Here is a 19514-nt window from a genome sequence, read left to right as displayed (position 1 = left end):
TATTGTGAGTCTTATGTATGTAATCACCCTCAAAGAAAACCTTAAGTTCGTCTTTTTATCATGAGAAGAAACACGTATGACCTTTTAGTATGGTCTTGTTGTTGTCAGTCAAATAGAGGAGTTCTATGTTGGCCCAGTTGATATTTAATAATGGCACTTAGGCTAAATATGAATAGAGTTGATTTTCTTCTGTTTAAGTTGAATAGTTAAAATTATCTTTTGGGGGGTGGTTTTAGAGAAAATTGAGAAAAAAGTTCATGTATTCTAAGGATTGAATTTTTAGGGCTGACGTACTAGGTTCAGTGGTCCTGCAGATGGCAGTATTTATACTAATTTAAACCTAATATGTGGTGTAACTTCTTTAACCAAATGAATTTTTCCCTTGCTTTCTTTGAACATCAGGGAAAACAGAACCATTCGTATGACTTAACTCAGTATGCTTTTATGATCCAGCGCTTTTGTTTTAGTGTCAGAGGTAATAGGAAGTTTAGCTTTAATATTCTTTACTTAAAATAGTAAATAAGAAATTAAAGGCATTTTTCAAAAATTGGCAGTATTTTTGTGTGTGTGTGCGTGAACTTAGGTACTTTATTTACAAACTGAGGGGTTTAATTTCAATTTTTAACTCTAAGAAATTTCTTTTCCTGTACGTTAGTGGGGAAAATAGTATGTTATTTTAAATTTTTATTGGTATGAAACTAGGTTTAGTTTTTTCAGCCAAAGCAAATAGAAATTAAAACTTAATCCCCCAACCCTTTTTCTTCCTGCCTTCAGCCTTCAGCCTTTTCCTTTAAAAATTTTTTTCTAATTCACACTTAATTTTGGATTTCTTCAATTAATCAGTCTTAGTTTTCCAGCTTTTCCTTTCATTCCCTTTTTATCACCATTGTAATGCATCATGATGAATCTTCATTCTTCTAAGAACTGTACGTAATTTCCATTCTTTGATACAAGTGCTACTTCTTTAGTTGGCTTAAATATTAGAGGTTTCTGAGCAATCAGCCCATGTAGTCATTAGTGCTACTAAAGGGGCTGTATTTTTCTTCACATGTTAGCCTGCTTCCATACTGTTTCAAGCCTGTGACATTCCATAGAGCAGGTCCTGAACATGGATATTTTGTCATTAGTTGAATGCAACCCTTTTCATCTCTGCCCTTTTATTTAAAATACTATTTGCATTGGAATATTTGAATCCATCTCATACCTTACTTTCTTCCTTTCTCTTGTATCCCTCTTTGTCCTATTTTATTCTTTTTCTCCTTCTGCATGGTTATGCTCCATGCCTTAGCTTCTGCATGTAGTTCCCACTTAGCAGCAGCACAGAGAAGGTGTCTTGTCAGTGTCATGCTGCATCTGCCTTTCACTGGTATCTAAGCAACAGCAGCATGGGTTTGATGTCCTGTGGGAAAATGTCCCACATGAGAACTTGTTATATATATGCAATGAAGGGGCTTCCTTCATTGAATTTAAACTCTCGAGACTCCTTCAAATATTATCAGAGCTGGTTTGATAAAAAGGTAATTGATGCTATAATTTAGAATTAGTTATCATTGGATTTGGCACCACTTCCCACAAAATGTCAAACAGAAAGAAATTCTACTCCATTCCTGGTCTTTTTCATTGGAAATAGCATTCTAAATTGTAGTGGTAAATTACTTCCCTGAATCCCAGTGGTAGCCGACATACCATGGCAGCTTTCCAACGTATGCTTGCTTATCCATTTTACAGGTGTAGCAATGATGCAAATAGTCAGCTGCCCGTATGTAAAGACAGTCGCTACCACCAAGACCGGTAATTTTTTAAAACCATCTTAGTTTGTTTTGTCTGTAAGTTGGCATGGTAGTGAATGTTGTTGTTTATCCTTTTATTTATTTATTTTTGCCCAAGTGAGTGGATTTTTTTATATTTTTCTTTTTAATGAGCAGTATAAATACAGTTGTCATATTTGGCCAACACTTAATTTTCCCAATTGCCTGTAGTATTAGCTTCTTTGGTTCACAAAAGCAAAATAAGGTCAGATCACTTTATATCTTAATTTTTGTAATAAGTGTAAACAACTTCATTCTCATATTCATAACATTTAATTTTATTTTTTGATGTGTTTTTAAGTTAAATATAAAAAAATCATTTCCATGTGTAAAGTGATGTGATTATGCTTGCATGCTAGTGAGTATATGTGTGTGAATATTTGTGTGTATAATATAAATTTACATTTGAAACTTATTGAAGATAGCTCCCAAAACTTAAATTCTGGAATAGGATATGAGGGTTTTTTTTCAATTTGGATTCATATATCCTTAATTATTTGTATAATGTCAGCTTGTGTGGCTGTCTTGTTAAAAAAAAAAGTAATCTTGGTTTATCTTTTAAAAAATAAATAGAAGAAATTGTTGTTTTTTTTAAGGAAAAGAGTAAACTGACAGTTAACAGGGATATCTGACTTAATCACTTAGTATATTAAAGTGGATTTGATAATAAACTCAGTCATTTACTTTAAAACTGAGAATTTTATTCATACCCTTCTAGGTACCTTAGAACTAGAAAATAATTTTGCTTCAGGAAATATGCTCAGTAAATGTTTGTTGTCTTGATTTCATTAGAATTTGAGAAATTCTTTATAAAAATTATTTCTCTTCACACGTACAGAATGTGTCATCATTTTTATAATTATTGTTAGGACTTCATCATAACTATTATCCAAATTTTTGACTGTTCTTAAGGTACTTCTTGGGTTGAATTTCTGAACCTATTTGAATTTAGATCTTAGAACTAAACCAGGGAAATAGCATTAAGTAATTAAATCACATTTTAAATGATTTGGTTTTTTGTTCCAACTGGTTCATTCATTTATTAATACTTATTAGAAAGATGTAGCTCATATTTTAAAGTTTCATTTTGCTTTACAATTTGATACTTGGACCTAACTTTGTATTCTTCTTCTTTTAGGTGTGTTGCCAGGCATGGCCCCTCCTATCGTACCTATGATACACCCCCAGGTTGCTATTGCAGCTTCCCCTGCTACCTTAGCTGGAGCGACAGCAGTTTCTGAGTGGACTGAGTATAAAACAGCAGATGGAAAGACGTATTACTATAATAATAGAACGTTAGAATCAACCTGGGAAAAACCCCAAGAGCTAAAGGAAAAAGGTATAGTTTTAATGACTTGTTGAGATGTAGTAAAAGCTATGATACTATAAATAGAATGCTATTTGAAATTGAGTTAATTCCTTTTTAACACATTTGAAGTATTTGCTAATTCCGTAGTTGTTGGATTATTTATTTCTACCAAATTGATAAATACATATGTATTTAAAAAGCCAGTTCCACTTACACGTTTGTCCATGATTTTTCCATCTGAAGAAATTAAATTATACATCTGTACACATACATATTTTTGCTGTTAGGAATTGCATAATTATTCTCCTGTGTAATTACTGATTTCTAAGATTAATAGTACTCTCAGGAAGAGATGTCTGTATTGCATGTGTTCTGAAGAAAGAAATGTAGGCTCTTGGAGTCTTGGATGAAGAAAACTCATAATTTTCTGTATCACAGGTTCCTCTTTCTAAGAATCTTAGTATCTTGTCCCTTTGAGCAAAATGAATCATTGCTACGAATGATACTTGAGTGACTTGAAAGACTATATCCCTCTGTAGTCAGTGGTTCTTTTCTAGTGACAGTTTTCTGATGGTATAGCAAGGTATTTGAAGGTGACCAGTACATTATATTGAAATTGATGATACAAAGAAGAACATTTTGTCTTTATAGTTAATAATTTCTAGTTATGGAATATCTTAATTGCTTAGTCTCTGAAAGTTCTTGGAAAATTACACCAAAAACCATTGAGTGACATTGTCTTAACTTTGTAATAGAAAAATTAGAGGAGAAGATTAAAGAGCCAATTAAAGAACCTTCTGAAGAACCTCTGCCAATGGAGACGGAGGAGGAGGACCCTAAAGAAGAGCCAATAAAGGAGATAAAGGAGGTAAAGGGCCACGACCGTTAACCTGGGAGCCAGCTTTAACTGTTGGGTACAATTTACTTGTAATTGAAAACCCATCTGATACAGATTTAGATAATTGCTGTAGTCTGATTTCTGAAATTTAAGGGTTCTTTGAAGTTTGTATTTCAGTTTTTCCTTTGAAAGTTTCATTGAATTACTTCTTACGGTAAACCAAGGCCCCTAGAAGGGACCAGGGCATCGACCCAGTCCCAACCTCCTGATTTATAGACTGGCACATGGTAAAAATTTTAAGTACAATTTTATATTTGGGGAATGTGATATTTTATCTGTCTTATTCTGGCATGGAATGATCTCTACACAACACTAAAAGAGCTCTGTTTTTTGGAAGCTTCCTTTATTCAGTGAGGGACTAATGGTAGTATTGTTTTATTAGTAAGGAAGTTAGCAGGAGAAAGAAATAACCTTAAATGAAGAGGTCTCATCTGATTTTCTATCCTAAATTCTCCTTTTCTGCTCCTAAGCAGATGGTTAGTGAGTCTGTAAGATAATCTGCTGTTGCTGGGGTCTGCTATTGTAGAATTCGGCTCTGTCTAGGGAGCAAGGATTTAGAACTTTCTTAGAAATTCCCACTCAGGGTCCTCACTATGCTAGCAACAGACCTTACGTTGGTTGCACTTTGAGGTGTTCACAGTATTACTTGTATTTGTATAAGATACAGGTATAGTTTTGTGATACTAATTAAATGGGAGTAACATCATTTCCCTTAGGAGCCTAAAGAGGAGGAGATGACTGAAGAAGAAAAGGCTGCCCAGAAGGCGAAGCCAGTAGCTACTACCCCTATTCCTGGTACTCCATGGTATGTACTTGGCTTAATTAGTAAGTTAAATTTATTTCGTTCTTGTTTGCTTATTTATTGCCATATTTGATTGTTACATGGTTTATCATATAGGAAGAAAAGGTGCTTTAAAAAAATACACGCCAAGTAGATGTTTTTATCTAATGAATATTTTGGTTCTTCTTTTTTGTAGTTTGGGTGTTCAGACCTAAAACTCAATTGCTGCATTGTCTTTCTCCTTTCATGGTACTGTCCATTAATGTTTATTGTACGTGATCATAGACTTGAACTGCTGTGAGATCCTGAATCTCCTTTTTATTGTTTAAAATTAATTTTGTACATCTGCCCACATACATGATTATATTTATAGAACTGTGTAAAATTGTCTTTTTACTTAAGTGTACTTTTTCTTCTTTGGTTTTCCCTTTTCTTCTCTCTGCTCTCTCCTGTTCCTGCTCTAGCCCGTTTAATCCATATACAGTCCACATATTGCAGGAAGTTCTTCCTTACGTCTTGTAATCTATAGGTTCCCCTCCATTGTGTTTTCATTGCTTTTTCCTTTCTGTTTTTGTTATTTAAAAAAGAAATATGTTTGTTACCTGGAGGCTCACAGTCTGAATGTTACTGTTGCATCCCTGTGGTACCATTTCAGTCTAGAAGTCCTGAATTTCCTGCAAACTAGCAAGTATATGTAGAGACCTGAGCAGATTCACATGTGATCTTTTTGGCAAGACTAGTTCATAAGTGGATGTTTGGCAGTGTCTGGAGACGTTTTTGGTTGTCATAACTTGTAAGGGATTAATAGCCTGTAGCATCTAGTTGTTAGAGGGCAGGGGTGCTCCTAAACATCCTGCCAGGTACTGGAGAGCTCCCTACAAGAGTTAATTATGTCCAAAATGTCAATCGTGCTTAGGTTTTTACAGTAATGAATTGATTCGAGTATTAAAATTCATAGATTTAAATACATTTTCTTTGCTTCTGTTATCGTTCTTATTCTTACTGAAGTTCAGTTAATTCAACTAGGGCTGGGTGAAGCCTCTTCAGGTTGACTGGGGTTTTATGTTGCGACCCTGTCATTGATACTTTCCTTGTTTTCTACTCTGACAAAGATGTTCGTGGCTTTCTCATGTATTTCCTGTCTTAGGCCTAGATTCGGCCATTTTGCTTTTTGTGGGATGTGGCACGGATTGAAAATGCACACATTTAAAGATACATTGTGAGTTCATATCATTACTTGTAGTTGAGATTTACTACAAGGCTTTTACTGAACCTCATCATCATTTTAATTCAGCATCCCCTTTCCTGCTGAAAATCCTTCTGCTGAGTGATAGCAACGTAATTACTCATTTGCTTTTCTCACATATAAGTCACAGAATTGTAGTACCACTACTGTCACTAACAGTGTGATAGTGAAGACACTTTTTAACCTTTTTTACCCCCCCCCCTTATTTTTATGTTCAGGGCATGTCACTCCAGGGATTTATAGTCAAATTACTATGTTTTAAAGACATTTGGAATAATTGTCTTCTGTATATTTCATTCCACCAACTTGATACATTAAACCTCATTTTAAAAATAATTAAGCAAAAATATTTACCTGGATCCAGAATCCAAGTTATGGAAACAGTCTGTTTAAAGAATATGTTCCTAGGTTGTGGTTTCTGAGTTTGAGTATTGTACATGAAAAGCTGGTAACCACCTCTGAACCCCACCAATCTGAAGCTTCGTGGATGCTAATCAGTTTTCAGATTTGAGTCTGTCCCCAGATTAGTGGAATTTTCTTTTGGAATTTGTTTAATTATTGCTTCTCTTTATCTGTTTGTTTTTCCTTTTTTGGAACATTTGTTATTTGCATGTCAAGTTTCTTATATTTATCATTCTCTAAACCTTTTTCTGTATGTTTATATCTATAGTTTTTGTGTCCTGCTTTCAGTTATTTTCTTATTGATCTGATATTATTAGAAAAGAATATGTGAATCCATAAAAACATTGGATATGAAAGAATTATGTGGAGGAAAAAATTAAAGAATTCTACTTTCCCCAAGCCTCATTAATGAAAGTTTGGTTACATATGCCTTCTGGACCCTTTGTTACATTGTTTTGTGTACACATGTACAGAGTTGTGTGGTGTGTGTGCATCTTACAGTGTCTTAAAAACAGTGTATTCCTTGGGGCGCCTGGGTGGCTCAGTTGTTAAGCGTCTGCCTTCGGCTCAGGGCATGATCCCGGGGTCCTGGGATCGAGCCCCGCATCAGGCTTCCCGCTCTGCTGGAGCCTGCTTCTTCCTCTCCCACTCCCCCTGCTTGTGTTCCCTCCCTCGCTGGCTGGCTGTCTCTTTGTCAAATAAATAAAATCTCTAAAAAAAAAAAAAAAAAACCAGTGTATTCCTTTGTGGTTTTTACTATGTCTCAGAAATTTTGCTATTTTTGTACATTTAAATATATTTGTGGGGCACCTGGGTGGCACAGCGGTTGAGCGTCTGCCTTTGGCTCAGGGTGTGATCCCGGCGTTGTGGGATCGAGCCCCGCATCGGGCTCTTCCGCTGTGAGCCTGCTTCTTCCTCTCCCACTCCCCCTGCTTGTGTTCCCTCTCTCGCTGGCTGTCTCTATCTCTGTCGAATAAATAAATTAAAAAAATCTTTAAAAAAATAAATAAATAAATATATTTGTGATCACCTAGTATTCTGTAAATGCATAGTTTTTCTATAAACGGATGATGAGGTTGTCTCCCACCCTAGCATTAACAAAAGTTGCTGTTTAGGACATCCTTGTACATGCTTCTTTGTGAACAACATGCAAGTATTTCTGTTGGATTGATTCCTAGAGGTGAAATTGAATCAAGTGATACTATTATTTAATATTTCGGTAGATACTGCTAGGTTGACCTCAGAAAGGTTTTGGTGTTGAGGGGGAGGGGCAGGCTGGACTGTGCCTGTTAGTATTCCCAGCAATAGCCTCAGAGTACCATTTTTCTCTCCCTCTTAACCAGTGTGGCATATTCTATTTAAATCTTTGGTAAGCTGTTGAGAAAAAGATTTCTGTTACATGTTTGCAGAATGCTGGTGTAATTCAGTTTATTTCATGTTCATTGGCTGTGGATTGCTTCCTTCACAGTTTTCCTCATGTTTTTTATGGACTTGTCTTTTTCTTAATGATAGGAGAGAGGTTTTTTTTTTTCTTTTTTTAAGAGTTTATTTATTTATTTATTTACTTATTTGAGAGGGAGATAGAGAGCTCAAGGGAGTGTGGGGAGAGGCAGAAAGAGGGAGAGGGACAAGTAGACCCCCTCTTGAGCATGGAGCTTGATGCAGGGCTCAATCCCACGACCCTGAGATCATGATTTGAGCTGATGTTAGATGCTTAACCTACTGAGCCACCCAGGTGCCCCAGAAGAGACCTTTTTATGCATGCTGTTAACCCCTTTAATTTTTGTATACATTACACTTTCTCCCTACCTGTTGGTTTTTATTTTATGTCTTGTCATACATAAATATTGTATTTGATGAGATCAAATTTACTGATCTTTTATTTATAGCTTCTAGGTTCTAGGTATTTCTTAGGGACTGTCCTCCATCCCCTAATGCAACTATATGTTCCTAGTGTTTTTACAGTCCATCTGAATACATGTAAGATAACTGCTTGTGTAAATTATTTTCCAAGGTCTGTCAGTGAAAAATTTATTGTCAGTAGAACTTTAATTCCTTAATTTTTTTCTGTTCCTTGTAAAATGAGTAAATGCTAACTTTAAGCAAAACAAATTACTCAGGGCGGCCTGGTCAGCTCATTCAGTGGAGCATGCGACTCTAGGTCTTGGGATTATAAATTTCAGCCCCATGTTGGGTGTAGAGATTATTTAGGAAAACGAAGAAAGAAGACACAACAATTATCTTAGCTAAGCAGGCTATGCCACTTCATTTGGATAATCAGATTTTTATTAGTGTTTCTGTCTCTTCATATCTTCCAATGTTGCTCTCGAAGTAACTTTCTTCAGAGTTAAGAAGCTAAGTGTAAAACATGAAGCTTCATATTTTCCTTACCAATATTGGAATTTTTTTCCTGGTATTTCACAGCATTAGTTTGACTCTTCTAAATAAAGAGATCAAAATTAGAAGCATTTTTTATTCCTTAGGATCAGTAAACTTTAGTTTCTGGTTTAAGAGAATTTTTAATGTTTTGACAAAAGTTTTTAAAGGTTATGGACTGGGATGCCTGGTGGCTCAGTCAGTTAAGTGTCTGCCTTTGGCTCAGGTCATGATCCCAGGGTCCTGGGATTGAGTCCCGCACCGGGCTCCCTGCTCAGCTTCTCCCTCTGCCTGCTGCTCCCCCGCTTGTGCTCTCTCTTTCTGAGAAATAAATAAAATCTTAAAAAAAAATAAAGGTTGTGGACTAATTGTAATTTTTTCCTGTGCTTACTGAGATTGTATCCTACAGCTTTAGCTTGCAGTTACTTTTACAGTGTCCTGCAGAGTGCACAGTGAGGGCTGTGTATATTTGCCGTGCTTTCCTGGCGTGTACTCTGTATTGGGTTTTTTTTTTTTTTTTTAATGATTTTTTTATTACATTATGTTAGTCACCATACAGTACATGCCCGGTTTCCAATGTAAGGCTCGATGATTCATTAGTTGTGTATAACACCCAGGGCACCATACAATACGTGCCCTCCTTACTACCCATCACCAGCCTATCCCATTCCCCCACCCCCTCCCCTCTGAGGCCCTCAGTTTGTTTCTCATAGTCCATAGTCTCTCATGTTTCATTCTCCCTTCTGATTACCCCCCATTTCTTTATCCCTTTCTTCCCCTACTGATCATCCTAGTTCTTACGTTCCATAGATGAGAGAAATCATATGATAGTTGTCTTTCTCTGCTTGACTTATTTCACTTAGCATTATCTCCTCCAGCGCCGTCCATGTTGTAGCAAATGTTGAGAACTCGTTCTTTCTGATAGCTGAGTAATATTCCATTGTATATATGGACCACAACTTCTTAATCCAGTCATCTGTTGAAGGGCATCGCGGCTCCTTCCACGATTTAGCTATTGTGGACATTGCTGCTATGAACATTGGTGTGCATGTGGCCCTTCTCTTCACTACGTCTGTATCTTTGGGGTAAACACCCAGTAGTGCAATGGCTGGATCATAGGGTAGCTCAATTTTTAACTTTTTAAGGGACCTCCACACTGTTTTCCAGAGTGGCTGTACCAACTTGCATTCCCACCAACAATGTAGGAGGGATCCCCTTTCTCCACATCCTCTCCAACAATTGTCGTCTCTTGCCTTGTCTATTTTTGCCATTCTAACTGGCATAAGGTGGTATCTCAGTGTGGTTTTGATTTGAATTTCCTTGATGGCTAATGATTTTGAACACTTTTTCATGTGTCTGTTAGCCATTTGTATGTCTTCATTGGAAAAGTGTCTGTTCATATCTTCTGCCCATTTTTTGATTTGTTTATTTGTTTCTCGTGTATTGAGTTTGAGAAGTTCTTTGTAGATGTTGGATACCAGTCCTTTATCTGTAGTGTCATTTGCAAATATATTCTCCCATTCCGTGGGCTGCCTCTTAGTTTTTCTGACTGTTTCCTTGGCTGTGCAGAAACTTTTAATCTTGATGAAATCCTCCCATAAATTCATTTTATCTTTTGTTTCTCTTGCCTTTGGGGATGTGTCATGAAAAAGGTTGCTTTGACCGATGTTGTAGAGGTTGCTGCCTATGTTCTCCTCTAGGATTTTGATGGATTCCTGTCTCACATCGAGGTCTTTCATCCATTTGGAGTTTATTTTTGTGTATGGTGTGAGATAGTGGTCAAGTTTCATTCTTTTGCATGTAGCTGTCCAATTTTCCCAGCACCATTTAGTGAAGAGACTGTCTTTTTCCCACCGGATGTTTTTTCCTGCTTTATCAAATATTAGTTGCCCAAAGAGCCAAGGGTCCATTTCTGGGCTCTCTATTCTGTTCCACTGGTCTATGTGTCTGTTTTTGTGCCAGTACCATGCTGTCTTTGTGATCACAGCTTTGTAGTACAGCTCGAAATCCGGCATTGTGATGCCCCCAGCTTTGTTTTTCCTTTTCAACAGTTCCTTGGAGATTCGGGGCCTTTTCTGTTTCCATACAAATTTAAGGACTATTTGTTCCAGTTCTTTGAAAAATGTCCTCGGTATTTTGATCAGGATAGCATTGAAAGTGTAGATTGCTCTGGGTAGCATGGGCATTTTAACTATGTTAATTCTTCCGATCCATGAGCATGGAATATCTTTCCATCTTTTTATGTCTTCCTCAATGTCTTTCAAGAGTGATTTATAGTTTCTAGAATATAGGTCCTTTACGTCTCTGGTTAAGTTTCTGTATTGGGTTTTAACTTAGGAAAATTGGTTTTTCAAGTTTTACTCACTTTTGCATATACTGAGAGTGGCACAGGGCCACTAATTGATTAGCTCTTCTGTTTCTGTAGGTTTTTGTTGTTGTTTCCAGAGCTTTTTGCTCTAGTATTTTATTATGAAGAAGTTGAAACCTATAGAAATGTTGAAAGAATGTGTCTAGAACAGTGAGCACCATGTATTGACTTAGCTTCTAGAATTAACTTTTTAGTCTGTTTGTGTTACCATTTATTTACCATCTCTCAGTGCATCTGCCAATAATAATTTTTTTGATAGGTTAAAAGTTGCGGATATTAGTACACTTCATCCCGAAGCATTTTATCATGCGTACATGCATATTATTAGCACAGGGCAGTTTTGTTTTCTTTTTTAAGATTTTTTTTTTATTTATTAGAGAGCAAGAGAGAGTGAGCAGAGGGAGTGGGACTAACAGACTCTGCTGAGCGTGGAGCCCAGCGCAGGGCTCGATCCCATGAATCGTGAAATCATAACCTGAACTGAAATCAAGAGTCAGATGCTCAATGGACTGAGCCATCCAGGTGCCCCAGCACAGGGCATTTTTTTGGTACAAGAATTCTTTGTCCATAATTTTTCTGTTCTGAAATGTCGTGATAGCTTCTCACTCCACATTTAGTACTGATGGAGTATATTAGCACACTTTGGTGTTTTGAAGTCAGCATGAATTAGTAAAATAGCATCTCTCTCTTGAAGTAGTTACTGCTGTTAATAATTAAATAGTGCTTTAGAAACTGTCATAGAAAGTTTAGGGTACTTTTTTTTTTCCCCCAGTAAAGTTAAACATCTGTCAGGATGGCTTGAGTATCTCAGGATTGTTCTTTTTTAAAATTTTTTTTAAGGTTTTATTTTTAAGTAATCTCTATACCCACCGTGAGGTATGAACTCACAATGCCAAGATCAAGAGTCACATGTTCTCCCGACTGAACCAGCCATGTGCTCCTCTCAGGATTATTCTAATGGAACATAGTATATAACATGTTTCCCCCACACCTGCTTTAATTTATTTATGTTTTTAAAGATTTATTTGAGAGAGAGAGAGAGCACACACATGAGCATGAGCAACAGGGGCAGCGGGAGAGGGAGAGAGATTCCCAAGCAGACTCCGTTCTGAGCGCCGAGCTGAATGTGGGGCTTGATCTCACCACCCTGAGATCATGACCTGAGCTGAAACCAAGAATCAGACACTTAACTGACTGTGCCAAGCAGGGGCCTTCACACCTGCTTTTAAAATTAATTGTAAAGAGAGGTCAAAAGTGGAAGTGTTTCGTTTTCCCTAGGATCAATGAGCTTTGGTTTTTTGTTGGATTCAAGACAAAAAAACACATCTAGTCCCATTTCCACAAAAGATTTTGATATAGTAGTACATTTTCTCATTTTTTAAAAAAAGTATTTAATTTTAAGTAATATCTACACCCAGCGTGGGCCTCAAACTTAGAACCCCCGAGATCAGGAGTTCCATGCTTTTCTGACTGAACCAGCTGGGAGCCCCCATTTTCTCATTTTTTTGTGTTACTCAAGTAAAATTGAAGTATGGTGAGCTGAAATATTTAAAGTTCATTTCCACAATCAAAATAAATATTTCCAATAACCCCGACAATTTTCTTGTGTCCCTTTGTTATCCATCCCTAAGGATCCTTCTGCTTTCTATTTTAGATTACTTTGTATTTTCTAGAATGTTATGTCAAGAATCATATATACTTTTTTTGTCTAGCTGCTGCTTAAAAATATGACAAATGTACTGAGATAATTCACATCCTGTACAGTTCACTCATTTAAAGTCTACGACTCCATGATTTTTAATATATTAATGGAGTTGTGCAGCCATTACCATATTCAGTTTTGAACATTTTCACTCCCATTCCGCCCCTCCCCCCCCAACTTTAAGGATGTTTTACTGTGTTCTTGCTCTGTGGTTTCTGGTAAGAAATCCATGGTCATTGGACTTGTTGCCCTGTTTGTAGTGTGACATATTTTAGAAGCCGGCATAGAAAATTTAGGGTAGGGTTTTCCCCAAGCAGAGTTAAAAATCTACATAAGTGACATTTATGTAAGGCATTTTGATATAATCCCTTAGGTTTCCTGAAAGCCTATTGATTATTTTTTTCCTCTCTTTATTCTTCGGGTGGGATAATTACCGCTGACTTTCTAGGTCACTGATCATTCCCTGTCATCTCTGTTCTGTTTTTGAGCCAATCCAAAGAGATTTTATTTCAGTTGTGTATTTTTCTTTTTCTCTTTTTATTTTTTAGTTTTATTTTAATTGTTATATAGTTAACAGGCAGTGTGATATCATTTCAGGTGTACAATATAGTGATTCAGTACTTCCATACATTACCTGGTGCTCATGACAAGTGTGCTCCTTAATCCAGATCCCCCTACTCACCTCCCCTCTGGTAACCAGTTTGCTCTCTCTAGTTAATCTGTTTCTTGGCTTGTCTCTCTCTCTTTTTTCCTTTGCTTCAGTTGTGTGTTTTTCATCTCTAAAGTTTTTGGTTTTGTTTTTTTTACAGTTTCTGTTTCTCTAATGAGAACTATGTTTTCATTCAGGTTTCTTTTTTTCCTTCATCTCATGAACTCTAGTTATAATTGCTGCTTTAAAGTCTTTGATTATCTCAACAATAGAGGTTTTGTCTGATATTTTCAACATCTAGATCAACTTGGCTTGGCAGCTGTTGATGAACTGGTAATTATCTGGCCATAAGTACCTGGTTTCTATTGGGAGTTTTCACTGCCTGTGCTGCCACCACCAAGCTACTACTGTTTGTGTTTGGGGGCCCTTAGGGCAGAGGTGTGAGGGAGGAAAAATGGGAAATTTATACCCTTGCATTTGCTGCTATATATATTGACTCTCTTTCATACTTATATTTATTTTTTAAAAACTGTACGCAGTCCTTAACATTCTCTTTTTCTCTATTTTTCTGAATTTCTTGTAATGAACAGGAACAGTGAGCTGTAGTGGGCTGTGGTGTCATAGTGCAATCAATATTTCTTATTTTTTATATCAGGTGCAATAAGATATTAAAGACTTCATAGCAGGTTGCATTTGAGTATGTAAAATTCTGATTTGGTAAATACTAAGAAGTATTACATAATAGGTATTGTGCTGTGGTCTGTTCTTCAGTTTTAGAACTGCTTAATAGCATTCTTATTTGTTGCCATTGAATTCATCCTTTGTGATAGGTTAAAATGTAACACTCACAGATTGAGCCAGCTACACCAAGTTCTTGAGCGCTCTAAATCACTGATTGTGAATTACTTTGCTTTTTTTGGTTTTCTCAGTTACAATGTTGAACTGCTGTTCTAACCTTAGCCACTCAGCTCTCTCCTCTAGAAATTGTATTCAGCTCTATGACTATTATTGAATACAAAGGTGTCCTAACCACCCCCCCACCTCTCCTTTAGGCAGGATGACAAAGACTTAACTATCAAATATGTTCCATTATAGAAGAAACTGATATTTGAATCAATTCGTAGGTGTGTTGTTTGGACTGGTGATGAGAGGGTCTTCTTTTATAATCCTACCACCCGTCTTTCCATGTGGGACCGACCTGATGATCTGATTGGAAGGGCAGATGTTGACAAAATTATTCAGGAGCCTCCTCATAAAAAAGGAATGGAAGAAGTGAAGAAACTAAGTAAGTTTTAAATTAAGAATTTATCCTCTAATTTTATCGTTCTTTTAATATTTTTACAGAAAATATGAGGCTATTTAGGATAACTTGCTGTTTTCAAAGAATATAAGAAATTTGAGAAATGGGAAATAGACTGCTATGCTAGTTTGAGTTCAGTAGTAGAGATACTAAAAATTAGAAAGTTTGGACGAATTTTTTTTGTAAAATATTTATATGTATATTTTTTTAACTTACTGTCCTTGTCAAGATTTTTAGTTAGTCCAGTTATGTTGGTTCTGCTTAAGGTTTGCTCTGTGCTTACTAATAATACTAAAACACTCCTCAGTGAGCCTTTTAGGACTTTTTGTAACTAGTAATATATTTTTTGAAATAATCAGAACTGTATAGAGTACATTTTACTAAACTTCTGTAAAACACAAAATTTTGTAGAATTATAAAAGCTTACTCTTTTAAAGATTTATTTATATTAGAGAGTGTGTGCACAGGTGGGGGGTGGTGGTGGGAAGGGCAGAGAGAGGAGAGCGAGAATACCAAGCAGACTCCCCACTGAGCACAGAGCCCAACCCCCGGCTTGATCTCATGATCCCCAAGATCATGACTTGAGCTGAAGTCAAGAGTTGGACGCTTAACTGACCGTGCCACCCAATTGCTGCAAAAGCTTACTCTTTTCAGGTAGATGAAATTTAGGGAATATAAACCCTATTCCTGACAATATAGAGACAAACCTTATTAAGAGATTATCTTTTAAGGTACCTTGTGTTCAGACAGCATTTCAGTAGATAAAATGAGCTCGTATTTTTACATAATTTTTATTGCATATTTTTTATTGGTAATTTGCCATAATATTGACAGGATTGTGTTTTTATAGAACCCCCCCCATGTGCTGTAGAAGCATAAATGAATCACCTGATAGTTCCAATGAAGTAAATCCAAATATATGTCATTTATTATAATTGAGAGATCTTTGTGGGATATATATGGTGCTACATTTTTTTCTTGCAAGTCATTTCCAAATCAGTGAAACTTTGCCTGCCTAGTGGTAAAGATACTAGACACCACTTTTTCCCTTCAGCAGTATTTGTTTTATAGCTGTGATATTGATACTTTACAATCCTAGTGTTGAATTGTGCCAAGGAGGTATGAGATTTGCTTTTGTTTTTATGACTGTTTTCAAATATTCAGTTCAGTTATTTGATAAATTCATGTCTCATGAATTAAACATTTCAAAGTGAATTGGAAATTTAAAGGGAAGGTTAATTTAGGAAGTATAGAATTGTTTAATGTTTTATAAAGGGGAGAGTTTATGGGATGGGTATTTTATATAAACAGTAACTTTTTAGAAGAAAATATTGTGTAATATGTGCATGTAACTATGCATAATAATGTTTGATATGTTTTTGCCAGGACACCCGACCCCCACAATGCTGTCCATCCAAAAATGGCAATTCTCTATGAGTGCAAGTGAGTAAACTACAGATTGTAGCTACTTTTTTTTTTTTTTTTAAGATTTTATTTATTTGGGAGAGAGAGAGAGACAGAGATAGCACGAGTGGGGAGGAGAGGGAAAAGCAGGCTCCCGCTGAGCAGGGAGCCTGATACAGGGCTAATTCCAGGATCCTGGGATCGTGACCTGAGCCAAAGGCAGATGCTTAACCAACTGAGCCACCTAGGCTCCCCTATAGCTGCTTTTTAATACTGTTAAAGCAAGTGTTCTGGTAGTGACTAGAGGAAGGATTCAGACTTAAATGTTTTAATTGTTGCTTGCTGAATTTTATTCTGACAAGGTTTAATTAAATTTCATCTTACAGTTAAAGAAGAACAAGAATTAATGGAGGAACTTAATGAAGATGAACCTGTTAAAGCCAAAAAACGGAAGTAAGTAATACTTACAGTTTATGTAATTCAGGTAGATTATACCCATTTTAAAAGTTGATTAGGTCCCATTCAGTTTGTGGTTGGGACAGGTAATGTGTATGTTAGGAGCCAGAAGTCATGATTGCTCTCTAAGGCCCGATATTAGAAAGCTTTGCTTTAGAATGCGGAAATGGTGTCCCTTCTATTGCTAGATGTGCAGAGTACTTGATTACTTAAATATGTATTATAAAGCCAAGTGACATTTTAGGAATTAGAGATAAATTATTTTCAGACATTCATTAAGCCTGAATTTCATAGAAAACGAATTTCCTCCTTAATGTAGACCTCAGCAGACACCATTCCAGAAATTGCATAAATACAGACACACAGACTTCTCTCTTTTTATGTACTTGTCACTTAGCTGGTCCTTGAGTCTGTGTCATTACTGCCTGGTGAAGAGGGAACCTGTGAGCTTAGAAAATGCTTTGGGAGAAAGAGACTGCCATAAGTGGGAGCATTAGGTTGGCCAGTGCTCTGTAGTTGGGTAAAATTATGAATGTTTCTAGTTAATGGGGGATGAAAGGCTGGGGTAGAGGGTATTGGTGTGTGGGTGGGGGGAGGAATGGGACCATTATTTAGCAGCAAAAAGGAAAGTTTAAAGACATTATTAGGAACTGGATGAACCATAGTCCTTATCTAAAAAGGACAGATTGAATGCAGCCAAATTATGGCAAAGAAATTCGTAAGACAACCCCTCGGAAGGGTGGTTCTTTTTAAAAAATCGTTAGCAACAATGTTAAAGATACTAAGATATTAAAGAGAGTCACGCATAATCAACCCAAGTAACATAGCTTTTTCATTTTTGCAGTTGACTTTTTAGTTCTTGACCAAATATGCAAATATTTTTATTAGTTGTAATCAACTGATTTTGTGTTCTTAAAAAAAAAATCTAGAATAAGACATTTGTTTTCTTAGTAATTATAAATGACTGTATTCATTCTGTTTATATAACCATAATTTTGGATGTTCCTACAATGTTAAACTTTTAGGTTGTTTTTAATTGTTTGTTCTTATAGACAACTCTGTAAGGTTTTTAACTGCTTTTATCAGGAGAATGTCAAAGAAGTCCTTTATGTGGATTGCCCGAGCTTCTCTATTTAGGTACAAAGTTAAAAGCCTATTTTTCCTGGCTTAGTTTTTCTTTATTTCTTTTATTGAGATAGATAGTGATAGTTTGTATTGTGACATTTCCATTTAGTGTAATTCTATAAAGGTTATTTGTTTTCATTAGTTATATTTCTTGGATGTCTTTTAACTCTTTATTTAAATAGTTCTTAAATAAATTATTATAAGAGGGTATATTGTTTGGCAAATTACTTTTACCTGTTTGTTTTGTGCATATCTTAGGTCACAGACTATCTCGCTAAGTTCCTGCAGGTCACGGAATATGTCTTCTGTTTCTTTTGATTCATTCCCTAAGTTGCTAATTACCTCTCACTTAACACGTATTTGTGAGTTAGCCTTAGCTCCATTTAAATCTGCTGGGCTACCTTCACTTCCCTATATATAGCATTCTTCTGAAATTGGTGATGTTTTGTTTTCCTGATTCCCTTAAGTTTGTGTAGGGAATATGAACCAATTTTATTTTTATACGTAGCAGATCATATTTAAGAAGGAAAATCTGCTCAAATACACCCGAATATTATTGAATTACTTTCTGTTTTGGATTATTCACATGAACGGGCCTTCTTCCTAGTGCAGATGTTTGAGAGGTGACTCGATTTCATGTTTACAATCTCACTTGAGTGAGAGCAACAGCAACAGGGTTGTCCTTAGCCCTGAGGTGCATTTTTGGAGGAAAAAGAAGTAGTTTAGTCATTGGTGAAAGTTCTAATTCCATCTAACTACTCCTGGGCCTATGTTGCTCTCTGGGACCTGTCCTTCAACTTAAATCTCAACTTACCACCCAGAAAGTGAGTAAAAAAGATGTCAGGTAGGTAAGGTATATATCTCACATATCCACTTGGCCAAGTTTGCAGATATTTTCATTTTCTTTTCAAAATGAATATTTGAGATTACTAAGACTTATACCAATTTTTATTAGATTAAGAAATATTTTATGCATCTATAATGTAAAACATTTTGGAAAATACTGTTTTTCCTTTATCATTTCAAGAACTAAAAATTATATTTTGTGCTGTTTATTTCTAACATAGAGTTTTACTGCAATGTTAGTTTTTTGTTTTTGTTTTTGAAAGTAAGGTAGTTCATTCTGTGTATCGGAGAGACAGCACAATATAGCCATTGTAACATCATCAGAAGCTCATTGTAATACTATTATTATTATTATTATTATTATTATTATTATTATTATGAAAGTTGCTTATCCCTTATAGTTCATTTGAAACCCTCAATATAATATTTTTTGCCAAAAATATGCTGCTCAGTAGTGAGTCTTGAATATTCCGTTGATGTAAAGATTTTAGTAAGATTCCTTATTAATATTTTGTCAGTTGATGCCTTATATTTTATTTTTTTATAGGAGAGACGATAATAAAGACATTGATTCAGAGAAAGAGGCTGCGATGGAAGCTGAAATTAAAGCTGCCCGAGAAAGGGCCATTGTCCCTCTGGAGGCCCGAATGAAGCAGTTCAAGGACATGCTGCTAGAGAGAGGGGTCAGAAAACAATCTTTGGGGGAGATATTTCTGTTTTGTATAAGTAATATAAATATGTCTTGCTAAAAGGTCAAATCTAAGGTTAGTGCTCATGTTGTGGGGGGGGGATAAGGGAAGCCTGTCAAATTACTGTACTCTCTCAAACAGCCTTTTTCTTGGCT

The 19514-nt window shown here is 36.0% G+C and overlaps 1 protein-coding gene across 5 annotated transcripts in view; it reads left to right on the top strand.

Moving 5' to 3' along the window:
• TCERG1 (transcription elongation regulator 1) overlaps nt 1-19514 on the top strand; it is a 62535-nt gene that overhangs the window by 17495 nt on the left and 25526 nt on the right. For 2 of the 5 annotated variants that reach the window (XR_006779036.2, XM_045794358.2), the window contains exons 6-14: nt 1729-1791; nt 2947-3147; nt 3873-3985; nt 4732-4820; nt 14664-14824; nt 16226-16282; nt 16630-16696; nt 17786-17836; nt 19218-19353. Coding sequence is in view for 4 of the 5 variants with exons in the window: in XM_045794358.2 (XP_045650314.1) it covers nt 1729-1791; nt 2947-3147; nt 3873-3985; nt 4732-4820; nt 14664-14824; nt 16226-16282; nt 16630-16696; nt 17786-17836; nt 19218-19353 (938 nt within the window). In the remaining variant the exon portion in view is untranslated. The remainder of the gene's footprint in view (nt 1-1728; nt 1792-2946; nt 3148-3872; nt 3986-4731; nt 4821-14663; nt 14825-16225; nt 16283-16629; nt 16697-17785; nt 17837-19217; nt 19354-19514) is intronic. The other 3 variants (XM_045794360.2, XM_045794359.2, XM_045794361.2) reach the window with 3 other exon arrangements.

Source organism: Ursus americanus, chromosome 5 (genome assembly GCF_024610735.1).
Source record: "Ursus americanus isolate L20-20 chromosome 5, mUrsAme1.1.p, whole genome shotgun sequence".
NCBI classification, from domain to species: domain Eukaryota; kingdom Metazoa; phylum Chordata; class Mammalia; order Carnivora; family Ursidae; genus Ursus; species Ursus americanus.
The sequence above is the reverse complement of the archived record's forward strand: the minus strand, read 5'-3'. Positions and strand labels throughout refer to the sequence as shown.